We start from the raw sequence: 23,280 nt of genomic DNA on the forward strand, positions 1-23,280 counted from the left end.
AAATATGAATGTAGAAACTGAACTAACCTGTCCGAAAACCTGTCAAAACATAAGTCTGGTAACAACCATGCAATTTGGCTTTTTAATTGATTATGCACAGATTAAATCAATTGCAATACAAAAGCTATTATTATTATTATTATTAGTATTAATAATAATAATAATAATAATAATAATAATAATAATAATTTTCATTACAGTGGTGCTTCTGAACAGCAAATACTCAGGTTATGCATGTTATCAACTATGAAAAGAGGAAGATAATGTCTGTGATAGAAAGTGCAAGAAAGACCTGTGCATAAAAAAGTTTTGCAGCCCATAAAGTGAGTGAGTACTGCCGGTGTGTATTCAAATGGGCTGTTTTCTTATAAGCTCCATGTAGGCAGAAATGCATTTGACAATGATGAGTAGTTTATAATACTTTTGTGGGTTAAGGATGTTATTCATGATGCATATTGTGTCAGGCATTTTCTTGTATGCTCTCATACTGTAGGCATCAAATTATAATGTAGTCAATGACAACAATGTGATGATAAATTATGAGAACATATGACTACTGAATACTGTAGTTCACTAGATAAATTGCATTTTTTTCTAAAGCTGCTATTACTAATGTTATTCTTGTTCATATCATATTGCATAGCACATTACCCCAATCACTGTACTCAACCCAGCAACATTCCACCTGATAGCTGAAACTAAGTAGGGGTGGGCTTGGTTGTTACATGGATGAGAGACACCAGAGGAAACCAGGCTACCACTGGAAGTGGTATTTCTGGCGTCTGATGGGGTTTTCAGGGGTAGAATGGTAGCTGCATATCAGAAATTAGCGCTAGTTCGTGATTTTTGGACCTCCCTTACTATGAGTTGGTTTGGCTTCCATGAAAAAGACTATGTAAATGGTATTGTCAAATGTGATTTTGTGTGTTACTTAAACACAGAATTAATTTATAAACAGAGGGTTAGGCCTAACCATCCATCACCTTCAGACAAGAAAATTATTTTTGATCATACATACTGCCCTATAAAGCATTTATCACAAATTCAGGGCACTCGTAATCATAAATGCCCTTAGTGTAAAGCTATCCAGCATTTTCAATTTTGTTTTTTGCAACCTTTTTTTCATACTTCTGATGTTTACAGAAGTAATTATCAGGCATGATTAATGAACCCTAATTCAATTGCCATATGTCATGAAATTCATGAAAAAATATTTTATTTTGTTTTATTTCATCGACAATTGCCAACCCTTCACAGAAATCTGCAAAACTAAAGACTATTGTTAAGACTATAAGCTACTTGGCTACATCCATGTGCAGTTTGTAATACACTAAGCACTAGTATCTTCCTTGTGAGAACCTATTCAGTGTGCATACACATTTACATTTTACATTTATTCATTTAGCAGATGGTCAAACCAGGGCAATATTGCATAATAACAAGACTAGATGAACATATCAAGTGTAACACAGAAAAAACAACGAGATATCAACAAAATGGACCAACGTGTCTTTGAGTAGCCTAAAATCATCCAACAATAGTTTTCATACGCATATTGTTACACAAATACAATAATGAATGGGACCATCTAAAGCAAGACAAAAGTAAAAGTGCTACAAATGCAATCACATAGTGCTGCAGTTACCAAGAACTAGATGAAGTTCAATAAATCCATATCAGCAAATAACAGTTCAGGGAGCCAAGATGCAGTATAAACAGACTTTTTGTTTGTACAGGCCAATAAGGAAGATGGCCAATGACTGCCTTTTGTTGCAACACTAGCGGGGTAGATCAGGGGTTATCTAGGGCCAGAAAGATGTAGAATGGTGTTCGGGCACCTTAGGCAAATAAATAAAGTTAATACCTCATTGAATTTGACCAGCAGTTTCACAAGCAATGACAGTCCAGTTTTAATTTGGGTTAAAGGGTTTAGATAAAAAAATAAAAGAAGAAGGAACGGACAAAAGAGGAAGTCGACTTTTTTCTGAGGGTAAAGAAGGATTTCTCTGACACCCAGTGAACTTTAAATACCATATGTAGGCCTATAGCAGAAGATTGTATCAATAGAATAAATACTTTTTAAAACATTGTTTTCCTTAAATACAAATTATACATGATGGATTAGATCTATACTTCACACAGTCTACATTTTAGACAGCTAAAAAGTTTAATTATTCTTTTTTTAATGATGGGGTTCACAGGTTTTAACAGCCCATCTAGCATACCAACCAATTTGGGAACTATTTTGTACTAAGACTGATGGTTTGTACCATTTTGTTATATTTGTTTAAGTGAGAACATGGGAAATGAGCTGAGTAGGAGGTGTGATGTTATTTAGGTGATATGTAGAGGAAGAATACTATCATTTAAGAACAGATCATTATCCAGTGTCACACTAATATTATGTGATGTCATTGTGGTAATAAAGAAATCTTACATGGCCAAGGTTTGAAAGTAGATTCATTTTTGAAACAGCTAATTATTCAGCTAGTCTGGGATGTCATTGAGCCATATGGTGATGCATATAATTTTCAACCATTAGAGGAACAAAATGAGATAAATGGATATGCATCATCAGCATCATAGTAACAATAAAAAAAAAATCCTTGGTCTATGGGTGTGGGACCAAAAGTAAAGAAATACAGAGCACAAATAAAGCTGCTGAGATAGGGTACCTACCATGGGAATACTGCAGGCAGTGCTACAAAGTAATAAACAGGTTCTTAACAGAATCAAGAGCACCAAGAAACATCATCAAAGGAACAAGAACACAAGAAATTGGTTCACGGGGCACCTTAAGAAGTGATGGAATATTAAACATTATATTTGCCAGGGAACATGGAAGGAATGAGAGCTTGAGGAAGTAATAAGCAAATTGCTGGACAGAAAAATACTAGAGGTGGGAGGAGGATGGAACACAGGCTCATTTCTTCAATTATCAGCTGATTATATATGTAAAATATAATTGCCCACATTAATGTCATTGAATGTCAGCAAGGTAAGGTGAGGTAAGGTGGGGTGACAAAATGCTGAGAGTTACAGATTTCCCTAACTTTTAGCTCAAGGCAGGATGCAAATTCATCTGCAGATTCATCTGCAGTGAGAGTAGAGGATGGTGGGGGTGGGGCTAAATTGAAAACAGTAGAGGTAGCAGCCAAGTGTTCACTTGGATTACTCCTCGTGTTTTACTTGGTAGTATTCTGAATCCAGCAGATGAAGATGCAGAGAGGTAAATGTCTACATCAATGGGACTTCCTTTCAGCTGATCCTAAATTGGCTGTAACAGCACACACTGAATCGACCTCTTCAGTTCAACTAAAGAACTGAAAAATGTGCAGTAACTTTTTGAACATATAGTTAAGTGATTATATAAAATGTAATAGTGTGGGTGAAAAATTGATTTCAAGCTCAAAATGCATTTTAAATCGAATGGGTTGTGTTTTAAAGCACATTAGACAATCGATACAAGCATTATATAATTAATTCTAAATTTGAGGCTTTAGCTCAGGGGCAGGGGTGTAGCACAAAATTGGGCCCCTAAAACTGGGCCCTATACATAAGCAGTCTCTGTGGGCCCCCTTCCTCTCTTGATCCATGTCTCTTACGCATCATTCCAGGCTTTTCGAAGGCCCTCCCCCCATTTGGGCCCTGGGTAGTCAGTCCCACTTTCCCCCCCACTACGATGCCCCTGCCCAGGGGTGCACAACTCTGGTCCTGGGGGACCGGTGTGCATGCTGGTTTTTGTTCCAACCAATTACCTTAGATTTAGTTTTTTGACAGCCCTATTAACTAGGCTGGTTAACTCCTGGACTTGAGCACAGTAAACTCTTTAGGATATGCTTGCAGTGTGCAGCTGTAGCTGGTGCTTATGCAATTTTCAGATCAAGATATGATTGAGCTAATTGAATAATTAAGAAGGGAAGTTGGCACAAATCCTGAAACGGATCGGCCCTTGTTGTGCACCCCTGCTTTAGCCCATTGTAGACCTACTGAACTAACCAGCAAGTTATACGTTTCTCAAACTGATAAATCTAAAATAAACACATATTTGTATTTAATTTCGAAACCATAAAAAAACTCTTTTTTTTTAATTGGACGAGTTATTAGGTCACCAAATATATTCCAGATTTGGCATAGTCTAATTCGTGGATATATATACTACACACCATTCAGATATTTTAATGTAATATATACAGCTAAGGTTAATCGCAGCAAAACTCAGACACTGAAAAAATATTGGAACCGATCTTGATTAAAAATAAAAAGCCACACACACATTTGTGACAATTTATAGGTCTAGGCGTAAACAAAGCGGCGGCGTAACCGCTAAAACAATTTGGTTCCGTATTTATGAGATAGCGGATTGCTGTGCAGCTTGTGTTCTAATTGGATGCTGATGTAGGAGTTAGCCGAGGGGGGAGCTGTCGTGTGTTTACCAGGGGGAAGAGCAGGAAAGAGAGAGGGTGAGTGGGGGAGCGAGCGAGAGAGAAAACTTTTCAGTTTTAAAGAGCTGGAAGAAGCGTGCGCTGGAGCGGCGACCATGCAGGTAAATGCGTTAATTGCATTGATCTTAATTAAACCATATTGACTGCAGATTAGTTATACACTTACCGGATGACTCTTATCGTGTGTTTTTATTTTCTGTCAGAAGATGGATCAGTTGGTGCAGCTCTCGCCGTAATGTGGGTTTCCTTTGAATTTGTACCTTAAAATCTCAAAGTTTTCAGTCTCCTGGTTCCCTCTTTCTCCCCTCCTACCAATCCCTTCGCGGCTCGCCCTGTACATGCGGAACGTTTGAAGAATCCCTGCGTTTTGTTTTATGCGTTATAATTGGATAGTATAATATTTAAAACGCTATTGAGCGCGTCCTAAATATTATTCAAGCAGTTTAGAAGTGGGGATGAGATCGCAATGGGGTTTTATAGGGGTTATGTATCTCTTGGCGGAGGAAGAGGGAACCGAATGTTTTTTCCACACATCTGTAAAAGGAAACCAAATTTATTAATTACACAGTCGAAGCTATTGTAGGCCCGAGTTTCCTTTCGGTCGGGCAGCGGTCGGTGTAAAACCGCTTGCCCGCTTGGCAGCATTCACGTTTCGCTAAGGGCACTACTCAAGGCCGTGGTTTTCGAGGAGATTGCCGATGCATATTATTTTAACAGGAACGATGATTAATGAATGTCGATTGTGCATTTGTATTCATGTTGTAGGTCATTGGCACTAGCTAGCTAGCTCGTTAACTATATTCGACGTGGCTCGTAGATTACCATTTTCCCACCAAATAAAAGTGGATGAGAGATTAGTTGGCTAGCTAGCTCGCTAATTGTGCTTCGACTTTCATTTATGGTGTCTTGCTCTTTTGTTTAAATGTGTAATTAATACCGCCAAGTGATTTTACGCTTATGTATCTTACTAACGAGGGCAAGCTATGTTGATTTGAATACATCCACTTATTTAGTAAGTTAACCACAGTTATTTCATTTAAAATGTTTTGCTTATGTTACATAAGTCTAGACGACACGGCAAGCTAGCTTGCAGGCTAGCTAGCTAATTGATCCACCGGTTGGTGTTGCTAATTAGTCCTTGGTCTAATTAAATTAGCGGGGGGAATTTATGCATACGTATTTACACATCGGTAATAAATCAAATGGTATTGTATTCTGTTTTTATTAATAGTATTTTTTAGATCAAACCGACAGCCTGTGCTACTTATTTTTTGTAAACAATACACACACTATCATTCTGGTCTGGGGCCGCAGCTAATTGGAATTCTATGACGTAAGTGGGGACTATTGTATTGCCGTTTCTATAGTTTAACGTTTCATCAGGTTTAGCTAGTTGCTTAATGCCTCCGTTTCATTGTATTTTGTTTGCATTATGACTGTGGCAACAGACAATAAGGCGAAGTTTTGTTATGCTGTGTATGTTCCACAGATGAGTTGTCAGCATTGCTACAAATTGCCTGTGGGTCATTCCACATGAAAGCAGTCGTTTTTTCTTAAAATAGGCTGACTGTCAAGAAGACCCCCTGCTTGGCTATATATATATATATATATATATATATATATATATATATATGAATTTGGAAATGTTTGAGGGCTGTTGAAATTTGCTGAAGGTTCAGAAGCAAAAATATAGCATTGACATGGCCATATTGAATGAATGTTGATCACTGTTACTGCTAGTTGACTTAATTACCACTAGTTTTCAATTTAATTACTACAAGCCTAAATGATTCACATTCTTTAAACTGGTGTATTTTGACGTCAGTTCAGAAGGACCTCGCTTCTTGAAGTATTCTTTTCTCCATAATACCATATCTAGCCTGTTTATTACTTATTCAAATGCATTAAGGGGAGACTTGTTTATGGCCCTTTTTTATTGCTCATTTGTATTAGATGTTGGAAATTGCCCTACATGTAGAGAGGTCTTTGCTTGCTGAAGCTAACTAAAACTAAACCGTGAAGTTCAATTAAGTTAAAGATCTCATTTCAGTTTGTTGACTTGTCAGTTGGGTCGGTGTTTCATAAAATTCAGTTTCAAAATTGGTTTTGTTTGGTCTATACAGTACTTAATCTGCACATGAACTTGGTTTAAATTGTATAGTATTTGCGTTCTCACTCATTTTGTTGGCTGATAGGTACTTAATTATTTGTATGCTTGTGCATTTCAAAGAAAACTGAAATGCCACCTGTGACTTGCTGCAAAAGTGCAATGATCAGCCTTGATTCATCATTTGCCAACCAGTGGAGAAAGGTAAAACTGTGTAAATGATTTGGCTAATTAAGTACTTAAGAGCAGACACTAGAGCCGAAACGTGCATGCACACAGCCCTCCAGGAATTGAGCTGACACCCCTGACCTAGTGGATCTGAAGATAATATTACAGCTTGCTTCATTATTATTATTCTGATCCATGCAAGGAAATATAATTAGCCTACTTATTTAGTAGCACATTATTTTATGTGCAAAGTGGTGTGTAAATGGTGTTCTTGTGGCACACAAACAAGTTATAATCTAATTAGGTGATAGGCTAATGTAATGCCTTGACTGTGTTTACAGCTCAACCAGAGGTGGAAATTACTTATTTTGTAGCGTCATGAAGTTTTCATTTGCATTTGAGGAAAATATCTTTGCTGTCTATCATCAAAGCATTTCAACACTAATGATTACAGCTAAAAAGTAGTTTTGTTTCCTGGTAGTTTCCCATCCATCTGAAGAGATGGATTCTGTAGAATTACTCTAAATAGCCCAATTATGTTCAGCTAAACTGAATTGTAGATGTGTCTGTTTATCTCTTTCTGTAGAAGGATGTGATTTTGAGAACTTAAAAAGTTTTATTTCTGATGTGCTTGAAAGTCTGACAAAGAGCACTATGGATTTGGTTAACAAGTTACCAAATTTATTTAGGAAAACTGCAGTGGGAACTTGCTGAAAAAATATTGCTACATAGGACTTCGTAACTTCATTTTTGATACCTGTAATGGTGGAAAATCGATGGTGATAATTGGCTACTTTATTTTTAAAAACCTGTAGTTGCCCCATGTTCTTCAGATTGAATTGGTGCTATCAGTGCTAGATTTAAGGCCTGACTGTCATGTATGGAAGCCTGCTTTTAAAGAATAGTATGAGTCACTTGGTAGCTGTAAAAGACTGTGGCAAAGCAAATCATTAAAGGTTTTTAAGTGAGATTCCTTACGGTAATAGGGGGCAATGTTGGGACACACATTCCAAAGAAGGGCCCTCAAGAATTCCCTGAAATCTACATCAAAATAAAATTGTTCCACTGTGCACCAGACTGTATGATGATGGTAAATGTGACTCCTAATTTCATTTGTTGCTCTTCATTGTACATGGGTCGGGAGATTGTACAGCTGCTGGGGTGTGGTGTAAGTCTTAAAATTTGACAAAGTAAATTCATATTTGAACATTTGTTTTATTATTTTTTTTAATTAAAATTTGATTTTATTATACCCAGTGTACGTGCTACCCATGACATTCTGTGCAATTCCACACATCCTACTCCTTTCACTGACCCAATAAATTGTTTAAAAAAGTGTTGAAGATGAAATGGTCAAAAGCTTTCACGTAAATGGCTAAACCCTGCTGAATCCATTTAAATACTGGCTTTATACAGTAGCTGTGTTCCTTCACATTTCCACTGTAGAGTACACCACTTTATTTATCCTGGCTTTATCCTGACTAGAGTTCCGTGAGGATAATTTCCTTAAATCCAACAACCATTCTCTTATTGTGCAGTTCATGTAGAGCAGGGATCAGCAACTCATGGTCCTCAAGGGCTGAGAACTGCTGGTTTTCCACCTTCCCTTTGCCTGGGAGTCAGGTGTGAAGACAGTCTGGCCAATCGGTAGCACTAATTACCCAGGAGAAAAGAAAACCAGGGCTGGATTTGGATTCGAGGGCCAGAGTTGATGATCCCTAATGTAGAGGAATCCACCATTGCACCATTGTTTTCTTTACTACTATAATTCCAGGGCTCCAGCTATACCCTGCTCTACTAGAACTCTAATAATCTGAAACAGCATTAGCCTCTTTTCAGCTTCCATACCTCTGAGAAGTTTTCTAATAACCCAGCACCCCACCACCCCCCGTTTTTCAGATATTAAGGCACTAGAGTGAGTCTCAGGATTACCTGAGCCAACGTTGAGTTACTGGACAATGTGAAACTACTTAAATTTTTTAACAGAATTCAAAAGTGTTTTTACCATATTTTTCATCCAATAATGCAATTGCCTAGCTTGCAAACCACATTGTGAGAAGTTTGGCATTGCTGAGAACAGAAGTAGAGGCAGTTTGCTTTCCAAATAACAAAGGTGGAGGTAGTGGATTGAGTTGGGTTGGTTAGTGTTATTCCTCAAAGGTTATCTACAACCTACAAGGGGACAACTGAAGTTCAGTTCCACATGTTAAATGCATACTGGCTTCCTTAGTAATGCAGAACTTTGATACAGTGAGTTTGGGCACAACTTCTAAATGACAAGCCGTTGACCAATAAGTTGCCAGTATTTTACTGATCCAATAATTCAGCCCTATTCTTTCACTCACTACAGATATTGCTAGGCTCCTTTGTGCTTTTGTGATGCATGGAAACAGAACCTTTAACAGTTCACATAAAATATAAAAAAAGGTACTTTGCATTCAACGGTATGTGCACTCCCTTGGTATTTTGTCTCTTTCAGTTGCACCCACTCCAGCCCATTTTCACTGCTGCGTGTAATGAAAGTTGCAGGTCTGGAGTTGTAACATGCTCTTGCACGGGTGGACCAGATTGGAGGTAAAGGTCAAGTGGAGTGAGCTATGGTGGCGTTCCCAGTTTGCGTTTGATGGCTGTTCAACTGCGCAGTGCTTTAGAAACGATGCTCTTCACCCACATATTGAACCTTACTTTGGGAAAAACAATGCCCTGTGTGTAAGCATGACAAAGCACAGCTCCATGTGGCCTGCATTTGTCCGTGTTTTGGCTTGGAACAACGTGTATGACAGACTGACTGTGCCATTCACCTGATATGAACCCAGTACGGCACCCCTGGGATGCTATGAATTGGTGTCGTTGAGATCTCTTCCTGCTGAGCTGTGTTGCAGCTCTTCTCATTAGCTGGATTGATTTCCCCGAGTGAAATAAAATGCCCCTGTACTGCTGAAACCTTGAGAGGTGCTAGCATTGCTAACAGCCGATGGAGGATACCGAACTAGATGTCAAATTCATTCACTGGGGTGAAAAATTGAAAATAGTTTAGCAGCCTGTCTATAGAAATATTGGACATGAATATACAGGCCAGCTACATATGGAATGTCGTTTTAAAAACCTGGGACAATCATTTGTAACAGGGAAGATTCTGTTGAAGCTGGTATATGCAGAAGTGTGCTAGGATAGATGCTGGGGGGTCCTTTAGTACAGAAATTTTCCTTGCATTGAACTGCCCCAAGCTAAATAAATGAGAGCAATCAGTAATTTTCCCTTCAGTGAGTCTGATATTCCTGGAATGCCAGTCTAAACATGGGAACTGAGATGGGACAGTAGACAAAATAAGCTGACTAAAAATAGTGCAATTAAATTAAGATTTATTAGGACATGCATAGAAATTGTGTTTTGCCTGCAGCATGGGGAAAAATAAGGCCAAAATGCATCAACTGCAGAAACGGTGCATTTGGCCCATGACCGATGCAGCACATCACTGGTTTAGGGAGCTGCACTGTTCCAATTCAGGGTCCAGTTCGGTTTCCTCGAGTGGTAATCCAAGTCTGTTATATAATATCATTGGAACTGAGACCTTTTTCAGTTTTTTTTATTCAGGGAGTCTGTGCTGTGTTCAGGATCATTTAAAATATTTGTCTGGCATCATACGCATGCTTGTGTAAAAATAGCATTAATTACTCTCTGCCTTATTTACATGCGGTCTTATGGTGAATATTGATTTAAAGGTCCAATTTGCACAACAGGGAGTGGCTTTGCACTTTGCACTTTTTGTACGTCGCTTTGGATAAAGGCGTCTGCCAAATAAATGTAATGGCTTTCTTGTAGAATACAAATTTATTTGGTGAGCAGTCCATCCACACTGAAACTAACAAGGCATTATAAATTATTTAACCTATATCGCACAAGCAGCATATGTAATAACGTATGCAGACTAACAATTATTAATTATGGTAACTGGGCATGTAGCTCATTACAACAATAAAAACATCCAACAATATTCCTGCAGTTATGCTGAAGTGCACCATACTTACATAATGCTAAGGTGGATGTAGACCCTACCAGTGATCTGGTAAAGGAACATTACCTTAAGTGGAAAAGATGACTAATATGAACATGTGTGATGGGGTTGTAAACAAGGACAGATGGCTTTGTTTTGCTGGGGAGAATTTCTTTTATTTTTTTAATAGATTTCTTGGTATTGATTTGGCTATATTTCCTGGAATTAATTTCCTCTACATTGTCATCACAGTCCATAGTTCATCACTAATTGTGCAGCATTATATCTTCCTTTATAAGTAATGATTATTTTTGCTCTGTAATCTTCATACAATTTGATGAATTAGGCTGCATATCTAATATGATAATATTTTAGTATTTTGTTAGGTAGCTTGTATTTGGGATATTCTGTCTGCCAAGCTGTTTTTCTTGGTTTTCTACATAAGTAACTACAATGATCTTGGACTCTCAGTGAAAGACACTCTTTCCAAAATGGCAAAAAAATTACATGTAAGAACTATTTTTTAATTATCTATGCTTTTGTTGTTGTTTTATACAAGATAAATTCTAGTAATACATTTGTTTTTTGTTTTTCATGCTGAAATCTACAAAAACATAATTTATTATTTATTTATGATCATTTATTAACAGTAATTGATTTTCTGTGCATTACTTATAAGCACAATGGTTAATGCACCAGAATTGAAAAATAATGTGTTTAGTAAGTGTTATGGTTGTGGTACAATGAATACTGAATTTTGTGCTGTTCATGTGACAAGTACATTTTGGTAACACGTATGTGCAGAAGATATTTTCGGCTGTTTTAGAGAACATTTAAATCCTCAGCAACCCACACCACTGACCTGTTTAGCAGTGAGCACATTTTGTTTGAAATCAAGCCATGTATGGAACCGTACCATTTTCAATAGCAGTTTGTTTGTTGGAAAGTATTACAAGGATATAGACAAGGTCCTGTAAATGTCCAGTAGTGCTCTGAACTTGAATATCCCTGATATTTAGGCTTCGTCAACTCTTGTAGCCATTTAAACGTAGCTTTTGCCTGGAATGAATGCCTACACAAAATCAATGGCGCACTGGACAGTTTTCACCATATCTGCAACTCTAAGGTGATATAATGGTGTTGTGATTGTAGCATTAGGATGGTCATTGTGAGCTTGGTAGTGCAGTCCTCCTCAGCTTCAGGAACTTACCCTCTGCCTCTGTCTTTCAGGAGGAGTCGGGGGAACTTGAGTGCAGTGAGAGCAATGGCATGCTGGTGTGGTCATGTCCCCTGTGTCAACAAGGACAGACTGACAGAGATGCACTTGCTCTGCACCTGACCCACAGACATAGTGTGCTGCCTGCCTGTCTGGACAGATTGCTAGAAAGCGTAAGTTTGCATGTGTGCGCGCACACTCACACTCACATACACCTGTGGTCATTTCTGTTCAGTTTACAGAATGTTACTTTGTAAGGGCACAGTTTCTCCTATTCAAGCATGAAAATATTTCAGTAACACTTTGAATAGCAACGGTCTGTAGTAGCAGTAATCTAGTGTAAATTCCTCTTGTGTTTACAAAATGTTACTTTGTATGCTCATTTCACTGAAGGTACATCTAGATTTCAGCAACTGACTTGCTAGTGTGCAGTAGGGGCTAGAAACCAACTTATAAGCAGGACATTTAAGGTAATGATCCCTGATGAGACTAGAGGGGTTGTACTTTTGAGCAGGGTCAGATATTATATTACCTGGTTTGCATCAGTAAATATTTGTAAATACTGTATGAATGTACAATATGTAGAATTTGAAATGTGTATAGCTACAACTGTTTTGGGTATTATGTGGAATGTTTCAGTAGTGCATCAATACTGCCTTGGCTCCTTGTAGCTTTTCCCCACTGCAAAGTAGAGATTGCTTTCATTTTTAAGATGTGGAAATCTGAGAACTGTTAAAATCAATGGTTTCCATATCTACATGAAGTACCCTGTTCTTCCCTAGAAAGACTGCTTTTGGTTGTTCAGATGCCACTTTCAAATAGATTTTGACTTATTGACTAATGGTAGGAAAGGGAGAAGCTTTTAAAGAATTGAGTAAACTTTCAAGGGAAAAAACATTGTTACAGTGAATCGGTGTGTTTAACTGTGCTTAATATTGACCTTGTTGACCTCCATGCAATAAAAGACATGCTTCAATAAGAGCACCCATTCTTGTGTGCATTATGAGCACTCTTTTTGAGGATGTATTCTTCTCAAGTAGGCTCTTGGACTATTGGGTAATGCACCCAGCTAAATTTCTCAACGCAGTGCCGAGTATGACTGGCAGCTCCATAAGAATTGCCTGGGAAGGGAGTGTGTGTCAGTTAGACTCATTTGATCGATTGAGCACTTGAAGGCTGCCTGTGCCAACCGCATAAGTAGTGCAGTCCTCGGGTGTAATGAATGCACGGCCCAGCTAGTGGACTGATGAGTTCAAAGAAGTGCAGCAGCTGTCTAAATGTTTGTACAAATATGGCGGACAAAAAGATGTGAAAAAACATATTGTTTCGTGGGAATATCATTATTCTGGGTTTTGAGACCATACCTACTATGGCAAATGACAACAACAGACATATGCAGTCTTTATTGGTATGCAGTATTTACCTGGAACATCCAAGCAGTGATTAGTCCGCCAGTAGTTTCCTGGTGTGTTGCATGCTGTATTTGGACTTCAGTAGGAGTGTGTTTGTGTGGAATTGGTTCGGTTGGTGCAGCCTTTCATCGCCGTATGTCATTTTCATTAGTTAATAGTATTTTGTTCCTTTTCACTTTGGTAAGGCTGTTCCAGTTGACTGTGCCAGCGAAGATGATGTGGAAGACAAAGCTCAAAACAACATAGGTGAGTTTAAGAATGTCAGTATGTTTGGGATGAGGAGTCTGGGTAGCCAGGCTAGGCATCATCTACTTTGTGAAAAACCAGCACAATAAAATGATTGAATTATGTATCCTGTATTTTTACAACACAGATTTTCTGCACCATCTAAATGGTTTTCTGTCACATACGTATCTACCAGCAACGTGGATCGAGATGTGTTTTTGGAGGCATAGTGTACAGAAGTTCTGTGCCTTTCCATTGGCTTTTTCCACAGGGTTTTCTTCTGCAAGTTTCCATATGTTGATGTTTTTTGAGAAATGAGTGACGTCACGTAAGAAAAGTGTAGGCAGCAATGCCCTGTGGTCACTCTGCATCCCCACGCATGTTCTTGTTCATCTTTGCAGTCCCATTCATCTCTCTGTGTATTTCATTGTGAATCTAAGTAACGCCCAATGTGTAACACAATGCATTGTGTTGCCTTTCTTGCCTTTAAAATCCTCATTAACATCGTCATCATTTTAATCAGGTAGTTCTCTTCTCTTTGACAGATTGCCCCTGTCCACAGCAGATGCCATTGGTGATATCTAAGGCTTCATCTGATCCTTCAGAATCTGATGTAAATACTGAAGGATCTAACCAGGCTGCTGGCAATACATTGTTTCTCAGTGGTTCCGGGGTCAAACCTGCTTCTTGCCATGAAAAAGAGATTAGAGGAGGAGGAGCAAGAGACCAGGAAGAAGCTGAGGAGGGCAGCTTGGAGCCCAGCCTAGAAAGAACTGAACTTCCTGATTCAATGAAATCTGAAATGGGATCCTCCAGTGCTGCTGTTGATAATGATGGGTCTGTCGGTAAAAGTAGTTCAGCGGTTTCTGGCGACTCATCACTTGAAAAATTTCTTGACCCAAACTGTCCCTTCAAGTGTCACACGTGTTTGGAGTCATTTACTTCCAAAAGTGTATTGAGTATCCATTACAGTTCACCCACCCACCTGCAACGGATTAGAACAGCTTGGGCAAAACAAGGTGGTGAAAATGACTCTTCCACCTCCATCCAACCAAATCTGATTCGCCCGTTTAAATCCAGCAAGCCCTACCAGTGTGCTGTGTGTCGCGTGTCTTACAATCATGCAATCACTTTGGAGAGTCACTTAAAATCTGTGCTGCATCAGACTCGTAGTCGAAATTCTGCTGTGTATCAGACTCGTAGCCGAAGGTATGCCAGCAGTGCAACTGGAAATTCTGGGAGTAAAGGCACTGGGAATTGCGGGAATAGTGTAACGGCTACAAGCTCAACTGTTGCCTCTGGGGATAGCGCTACCCAGGCTGCCAGTGCCGCCACAGGAAATTGCGGTAACCCAGGAAGCCTGGCTGCTCCAGCCATGATGACCAAAGATGAAGAGCAAATGAAACCCCATCCAGTTCTCTCTCTGCTGTCCTCTCCTGTGGCCTCAGCTCAGGCAGTCTCTGCATTTCTTACTCTCCTCACATCCAGTTCTCCCTCCCTTTCTCCTTCTCTCCTGCCCTCTTTGTTCACAGTGAATGCCAGTGCCTCTCCAGCCACACCTGCCCCTCAGCTGATACCGCAGCAGCAGCTCCTCCTGCCCCTCTTCCTGAACGGACTCCAAGCTCAGAACCAGAGTCCAAACCCTGAATCCAGCAATCCTATTCTGACGCAGCCTGTCTCAATTTTGGGTCTCAATGCTGCACAACAGGCTCTTTTGGCCCAAAGACTCAGTTGCTTGCAGAACCTGGGATTGGCAGTTGGAAACTCTGCCGCTGCTCAGACCTCTGCAGAAGAAAAGGAGACCAGAGACTCTGGAGAGGAAGAGAAGATGGTAGAGGAACAGCACAGCCCCCTACCTAGTGGAAAGACAAATGGCGAAGAGGATAAATATGGAAAGAGAAGCATGTCAGAGGCAGGTGAGCATGGAGAGCAGGCAGGGTCAAATTTGAGTGTTGATGAAGAGGTGGAGGGAAAGACAGTTTCTGAAGTGTTTTGTGGAGAAATCATTCAGCCAAATCTTCACTCCCCAGCTGCTTCAAATAAAGTCCCTGTTGACAGCCCTTCACCAGGCAATGCGTCTCTGACCAGCAATATCAGCCATAGCCCCATCCACCTGAACTTTACACTGAGCCCTGATACCACGCCACAAAAATCCCATACTGATACCAGCCTAAGCCCAAGTTCAAACCACAGTTCCAGACACTCTCCAAGTGGTCCCAGCATGGAGAATAAATTTAATTTTGCAAGACCCAGCCACCTCAACACTATTCCTGCACTGAATCTTCAGGACCCTGCTTGTAGCAATGCAAATGTGAAGCCTCCCAACCCCAAACCTGGAACTCCAACACTGTCAGAGTTCCAACACCAGGTATTGTGGGCATTCCTAGAGTCGCGCAGTGATGCAGATGCAGCCAGCCCTCCCCAGGAAGACTGTGAAGCCCTAAGCCTAGAGGTGGGTCTAGAGGTGGAGAAGGTACGCAGGTGGCTCTGGGATGCACGGGAGGCTCGAGGTAGAGGGAGGCTAGAAACTGAGCATGCCAGCTGTAAGGTGGTACCAAAAGACCCAGATGTTGAGGGTACTGAAAGGGCTATGGATCTAGAACCCGAGGAAGGGGAAGGTGTCCTTACAATTGATGAGTCTGAGGGTGCTGACAGTCTGGTCAGGCATAGCTGTGCCATGGATTTGTCCAGCAGTGGGGAGAGGGGGAAAGGGCATGAGAGTGAGAACCATGGTGGTGACTCAGACAAGGAAGAAATCTACACATCTGTCATTGTGACAGACGAGGAGAGCCAGGACAGCTCTATGAGGGAAGAGTCTGTCAGTCCATTAAGATTAGACAGACGAGAACCAGTGGCTCAGAAAAAGGATAAATGTGGAGGGAAAGTTCTTCGCTCCTCTACAGTATTTCTTTCTGACGCAGAAGATGAAGAGGATGAAGAAGGAGGAACCCAGAAAATGAAGAGAAAAATGAAGCGGGATATGGAAAATGAGGAGCCTGATATCAAGAGGGAAAGACTGGACCCTGATGTAGATTTGGAGTTGGAAGCTCAGGCAGACCCTCCTGCTCCTCTTCATGTAGAGCAGCAAAGTCTTTTCAGGATTGGTGGTCGTGACATTCTACATTCTCTTCCCCTCTCCCTTTCTCTTGCTCCCTTTGCCACACAGTTTATCAGCCCTTATGTTCTCCAACTTCCTGCTTCGGCGGTGGGATTAGGCATGAATCCTGGAGAAGAACATCGAGGAAAGGCTCCTACTTTCACGAACCCCCCTGCAATCACCCGTTGCTCTGGTCCCTTTTCTGATCCTCGCAAAGCACCGCCTCCTGCCTCCCACACCCCTCCCTCCCAGTTCCTACCCAATGGAGGAGATTACGAGTCTGCGCTGGATCTCAGCATTGGGAAAAACCACAGCTCTACTACGTCATCCTCATCCTCTTCTTCTGCTTCTATAAAGGACGCTATTGCTCATAGAGACCGTTTGCTTGATGGGCTCGGATTCAAGCCAACATCTGTGGGTGTAGCTGGTGCAGGTGGTCTCATTGTGGTCCGTGTCAAACCTGAACATGCTCTGGCTGTCCCATCATCCACTAACAGCAACACTGTAAACATCAGCAGCAATAATAATACCAAGACTAATTCTGCGTACAGAACAGCACAGCAAGTAAGCAACTCTGTGAAGGACCGAGGGAGAGAAAAGGAGAGTGAAAAGGACAGCAAAAATCCCAAGGCACAGCGGTACAGGGACATTAGGCGTTCTCGAACTATCATTCATACCGAGCAGCTGGATGTGCTATATGGCTGCTACTTCAAAGACCCAAACCCCGGAAAACAAGAATTTGAGCAGATAGCAGAGTGGGTCCATCTCCCTAAGAAGGTAGTTCAGATCTGGTTTCAGAACATGAGGGCCCGGGAACGTAAGGGGGAGGTACGTTTCATAAGTGACGGCACTTTGGCGGCAGTGGGGAAGCCTCTCATTAAGTTCACCTGGCCCCTAACTCTGCCCATCTTTTCCAGCAGCCCCAAATCAAACCCTAGTGCACTTGGCAGCAGCGGGGTGACAAAGGTTTCTGCTGCAGCCAGTCCACCTGTCATTCATCCAAAGACGCGAATAAAGATGGAGCAACTGAAAGAGGAGGACAAAGAAGCCCCTATTGTGCCCAGGCCCAAGTTGGAGAGACAGAACCCAGCTGCAAAGGCGAAAATAATCCCCAAAGCAAAGGCTTCAACCGCTGCTGTACCTGAAGTAGTCATGGAGACTCAACCTCCACTGCCTTACTCTTCCCTGAAAAGCAAAGGAGATGAGGAGGAGGAAGAAAGACAAGAGAGAGAGGAAATCACAGATGAGGAAGAAGAGGAGCATGTGGTAGAAAAAATTTTGCCAGGAGCCACCAATCGCATGATACCGAAACAGTCCACCTCCACCAGCAAGCCCACTGCTTTGGGCTCTCAAAAACACAATGGACTTAACTACTGGTCCCCTAAAGGACCATTCAAGATCAACACCTTGACAAGAGAACAGCTGGGCCTCTCTACAGCTCGCACCCCCGCGGTGTTAGCACCTGCACCTGCTGCTACCACCTCTACTCCGCCCCCTACGACCATAAAATCCAGCCATGTGGAACGCGCCTTCGTCCACCACTCTTCGCCCCGGCGGCCGCGGACACACCTGAGCTCCCTGCAGCTGTCCATTCTTCAGTCATGCTATGAGACTTGTGCGCATCCAAATGCGCTGGATTGCGAGACGGTGGGGACTGAGCTGGGGTTGCCGCTCAAGGTGGTACAGATCTGGTTCCAAAACACACGCGCCAAAGAAAAGCGCTGGCGGCTGCAGCAGGAGAAGCAGGTGAGGGGACTGCATCCTCCTAGCTGCTTAAAACCGGGATGTTTTGTTGAATTATGAATTATGTGTACCAGTATTTCATTGCCTTCACCTTAGTAAATCTGTAATTCTTTTTTTCCGATAGCCACATTCAAATGTAATTTACTTGCATTTTGGCAGCTCATATAGCCATTCAAATATTAAAATTCTAATGAAGACTTTGCATTATAGTGCTGTCAGGGAATCATCATTATAAACTCAAGAATAGTTTAATAGATCTTGCTTCCTTTGTTATTTTTCTCCTAGTAATAAATGGCAATAACTGAAATATGAACACAAACATTTGAACTATTACTCTCATGTTATCTGTCTATCCATCTGTCTGTATGTCTTTTCCTTTCTACCCTCCTCTCACAGCTCCCAGGTGCAACAGATTCCAAGAAGGTAGAGTTCCGTGCAGGCAGCTATCTTCAATACAGTGCACTCCGAGCCAACCGTCCCATCCTACCAAAACCAGTTCACTTGACGGAGGTGGAACCCGCTGCAGGCTCTGTCCAGGGCCAGTCGGCAGGGCAGGAGACCCTCAGAGGCCGATGTGAAGTGTGCGCCGTTTCGTTTGAATCCCGATCAGCAGGCAGAGCCCACGTTTTCTCCGCAGGGCACCTGGCCACGCTGAGAGCCACTAACTTTGGCCAGCCGCCCTCACTCATCAACAGCAGCTCAGCCCCTGGATCTGGGTCTGGTGTGGCTGCACTGTCTTCATCCTCTTCCCCAGCTATCAGCACCAGCAAAGGGAAAGATCTGGAATCAGTGGTACGGACACTGAGCCTTTGCTTTTAATGGACATAGACATTTCTGGGTCCTGGTCTTTAAACAGTTGGTTTTTTTTGGTCTCTGGTACAACAAGCATCAGCTAAACATTATCTACAAAGCTCTTAGTATCAAACAAGGCCATTTTGAAAACACACTGATTAATTTCTTTCTGGTTCACTAACAGTAATAATGACTGCTTTTTGCTCTGGCTCTGAACAGATCCTCTTCTGTCACCATCCGTCTGACACAAGTGTAAGATCCCTTTTCACACCTGTTTTACTTAATGATCCTCTAAATAATTTACTAATGAACATCCTATCCCAAAGCATCCTCACCCTACTCTCACCGCTGCTTAGACCAAGGAGTCCTCCTGGTAATGGATTCAACTTCCTGGCCTCCATGTTGTATTTTGGGTAAAATCCTGATGATATGATTTTGGACCCAACACTGTCTGTAGTTGTAATATGTTATGAAGATTGCTCTGACAAATCTGTAAAAATTGAATCCCACTACAGTTTGTTGATGATGATTTCTGATCCATTTCATGGCAGAAGCAGGCAGAACTTATGCACGGAGCTACTGTACTCCTAGTTGAATCATATCTACAGGGTTTATGGTGTAGTCTGCATTTGTTGTAGGGCCTTTTTTGCACTGCATTGTCTTACACAAGAAGTGCTGGGGTTTGGGCAACATTGAATACAGACACTTATACACGCATTCTGTCTGATTAGGCACTACAACAACTTTTAGCACTGCACAACAAGGTAGAGCAGATTGTCTGAATGGGCCCTGGGATAATAGTACTACAGCTTTGGAACTGCTGTCTAGAGTTGAGCCTTTAACCAAAAGGGTAAACCCACTCTTGTACACACTTTTATTCAAAAGACAATCTCAGAGAGAGAGAGAGGGAGAGAGGGAGAAAATGGAAGAAAGGTGTGAGTGTAAAGGTGGTGTCAGGTTCTAATTACACAGCCCTTTGATCCATTTTATGTTTTACAAAACAAGCTGTGGCCATTGTACGCAAAATGCAGGCCTGCACTGATACAGGGTGTAGTTTTGTGCAGGCTAAATATGAAATGTAGTTTCTGTGTTATCTTGAACAAATAAAATGTCATCTTGACTGTTGATAGTTTATTTTTTTCCGCAATTTGTTTACAAAGGCATACATTGCACATGGTAAAACCTGGACCAAAAGGCTGTGGAATAAGAGTTTTTTTTCAGTCCTGACAAAAGTTTTAATGAGTATTTAAAAAAATTCAAAATACAATTTTTTTGAGCCCCAAAATAAGATTTAAAAATGTATTTTTCACATCAAAAAATATTTTAAAGAAATTATTTTGTACAATGAATCTGTGAACTTAATATGACAACCATCATGTGCACCCCTGTATACCTTTGCCTTCTATATTGAAACTTGCGACTCAGTGGAAGGAACTGGATAGATCGGCACGGATCTCTCATTCTCATTACCATCAGCACAGACCATTTTCTGAAGGAGCAAACCAAACCCAGGCTGACGTGAATGGGAAAAGAACAGGGTCTGATTTCTTTGAAGAGGATACAAAACCTTTTTCATCCTTCCTCTTGAAGAATTTTTTGTATGGGTATATGTATCGCAAACTAGAACTGGCTAGGTACTGTGTAGCAAGCCATGCAGTAAGACAAGAAAGCAGAGAAGGGAGGTTTCTGCAGTGGTGTACCGACACTGAAACTTCATGGTGATGTGGATGGGCAAGTGCAGCACGAAGTTGCTGTTGAAGGATGCATGAAATGATTTTTTTTTCTTCCTTTGATATTAAGTTGTATATTGTTATTAATGTTGCTAATGATGAAAAACTAAACTTTTTTAAAGAAATATATTAAGAAAAAAAAACTTATTCCAAAGTTACTTTTCCTTTGCTTTCTGTCATTTTTAAACACCAAAAAGCAATCTTGAGGTTGACAGAGTGGTAAAGATGAATAGATATTTTTAATGCAATCTGTAAAGAAATCCAGTTTCTTCTCTGAAAAGGTCCAGGATTTTATGCATGAGCTACAGATTAATAATTTTCATGTAACTCAACATAAGTTACCACATTGTTTCATATTGACAGACGTGCTAAAGTTGTATGATGTGTCGGTGATTTTGCGCATTCAAATGATCACTGTGTACATGAAACTGTAGCTTGTCCATAAATCCAGGATTGGGTCAGGATGCTGTGCTAAAAGAATGGAATCTCTCACAATGTTACAATTTCCAAGTTAGCTAGATGTTATGGAGATGGGCTTTATATTCTATTCACTTTCCTGTGTCACTTGTTATCACTATTATAATAACTGTACTACTTCTGCTATTATTACTGCTATTATCATCACTGTTTTGGTTATTGATTCATAATGGTTAATATGGCACCTGCGAACTCTAAATGAGATGGTATTGGTAGGAATATTTAACAATAATGGTGACAGTCTTGATATAATACTTTAGGATACTGATTGTTTTTTCCTCACTTGTATCTTTTGTGTTCTCCATTCTGTTTTTTTTTTGTTGTTTTTTTTTTTTGGTTTACAGAAAAGGAAAAATAAAACCTGTATCTCTTGGGGGGACATTCATTTTTGATCTGTGATTGTTTGGCTGATCTGTTAGCTACTGCTAACATTATGTATTAGCCAATTGTACCACTGAAGAATAATGATGAAAACAATAGCCACTGATCACCTGTGCTGATTATTCTACATACAAAGTCTTGGTTAGCCATTGGCCAGGCAACTTTTTAACCAAATTGAGAGCAAGAGGTTGAAGCCTGATGACCAAGTGAGCTTCTGTATCAAACACTATAGCCAAGAACAGGCAACACTTTTAAGGATTTTCTGTCTAAAAATGAGGTAATGGGTATTTAATGTTTGCAGTGAACTGTATTATTTGACCTAAAATCATTTATTCTGAATTGTGAAGGAAAAATGTGCTTTCACTGCGCTTTTGGGCATTTATTTTGTTCTCTTTGCTAACTCAGAGCATATTCAGGAAATAATTGTTTATTTTGTCTGTCACGGCTGTCGTTGTACTGTAAAGAATGGAAATTAGTCAAAGAATTGCCATACAGTGTTAGTTAGGGGTTATGGCACTACTGTAGAGGGATTTACAGTATAAGACAGAAAATGAACACATCCTGCCCTGAAGTCTCCTTAGATGGTATGAAATCATTATGCAAGAGTATCAGTTTCTTGGTTGAATGTTCACTTTCCTAGGGAAATCTGTATTGGTAAAACTACTTCACGCCCTGCAAGCATTTGAAAAAGTACCATAGTCTTCAAATTGTAAAGAGTCCAGTTGACCGTGTTATTTGGAACATACACACATTTATATGTATAACCTGTAGGCTCATGGTAGTAACCATGTCATTTAAAATGTATGCACAATTATATGTAAACAGCAGGTATATGGTTTTTTTAAATTTATTTATTGTTCGAAGAGTTTCTAGTTTCTTCTGTTATTTTCTGAATAGTACATTCCTGAAGGTTCTATCTATTTTTTGGCTACATTGTTTACTCTGATAATACACTCATTCCAGTTCGTTTTGTTGAGGGGCACTTTTACAGTCTGTTATACAAATTAAAGGAGGTAAGTTAATTTTGATGGCATAGATAAATAAACGGTAGATGAAGTTCAATTAGACTTCCTGCACACTGTGACACAGCTGTCATTTAGACTGTACTAGCTGTATACAGCTAGATTCTGCCAGACAGTAGTTCTGGAATTTAACTTTCATGGCAAGACTTTTTATGGCTGTTTTTTACATTTTGAACTGCATACAGTTTTCAAAGTTTTAGACAGCTCAGTAGTGCTATAAAGATTTTTAAACTGTAAAATGTAGAACTACCTCTAACCCAATGACTAATGAGGCAGAGTTGTGCAGAGATGAATCCGCCTCCAAACCAGATTTCTCTTTACTCTATCCCCAATTTATAGCAGATGTAGTGTGAATGTTTGTCATACTACATCCTGAGCCTGTTTAGATATTCAACTGTGGGTCAAGGAAATTTTAAAAGAATTATTGATAAGAATCCCGCATATCACTGAACTTTTTTTAACTGACCAAAA

The 23,280-nt window shown here is 40.4% G+C and overlaps 1 protein-coding gene across 1 annotated transcript; it reads left to right on the forward strand.

Moving 5' to 3' along the window:
- Positions 1 to 4,388: 4,388 nt before the first annotated feature.
- Positions 4,389 to 21,791, forward strand: zfhx2 (zinc finger homeobox 2). The gene is made up of 5 exons (XM_064331246.1): positions 4,389 to 4,546; positions 11,945 to 12,103; positions 13,528 to 13,588; positions 14,113 to 18,410; positions 18,804 to 21,791. The coding sequence occupies exons 1-5, from the start codon at positions 4,541 to 4,543 to the stop codon at positions 19,224 to 19,226; spliced, it is 4,947 nt and encodes a 1,648-aa protein (XP_064187316.1). The 5' UTR covers positions 4,389 to 4,540; the 3' UTR covers positions 19,227 to 21,791.
- Positions 21,792 to 23,280: the final 1,489 nt, after the last annotated feature.

The sequence above is a fragment of the Anguilla rostrata genome, chromosome 4, assembly GCF_018555375.3.
Source record: "Anguilla rostrata isolate EN2019 chromosome 4, ASM1855537v3, whole genome shotgun sequence".
In the NCBI taxonomy this organism is placed as follows: domain Eukaryota; kingdom Metazoa; phylum Chordata; class Actinopteri; order Anguilliformes; family Anguillidae; genus Anguilla; species Anguilla rostrata.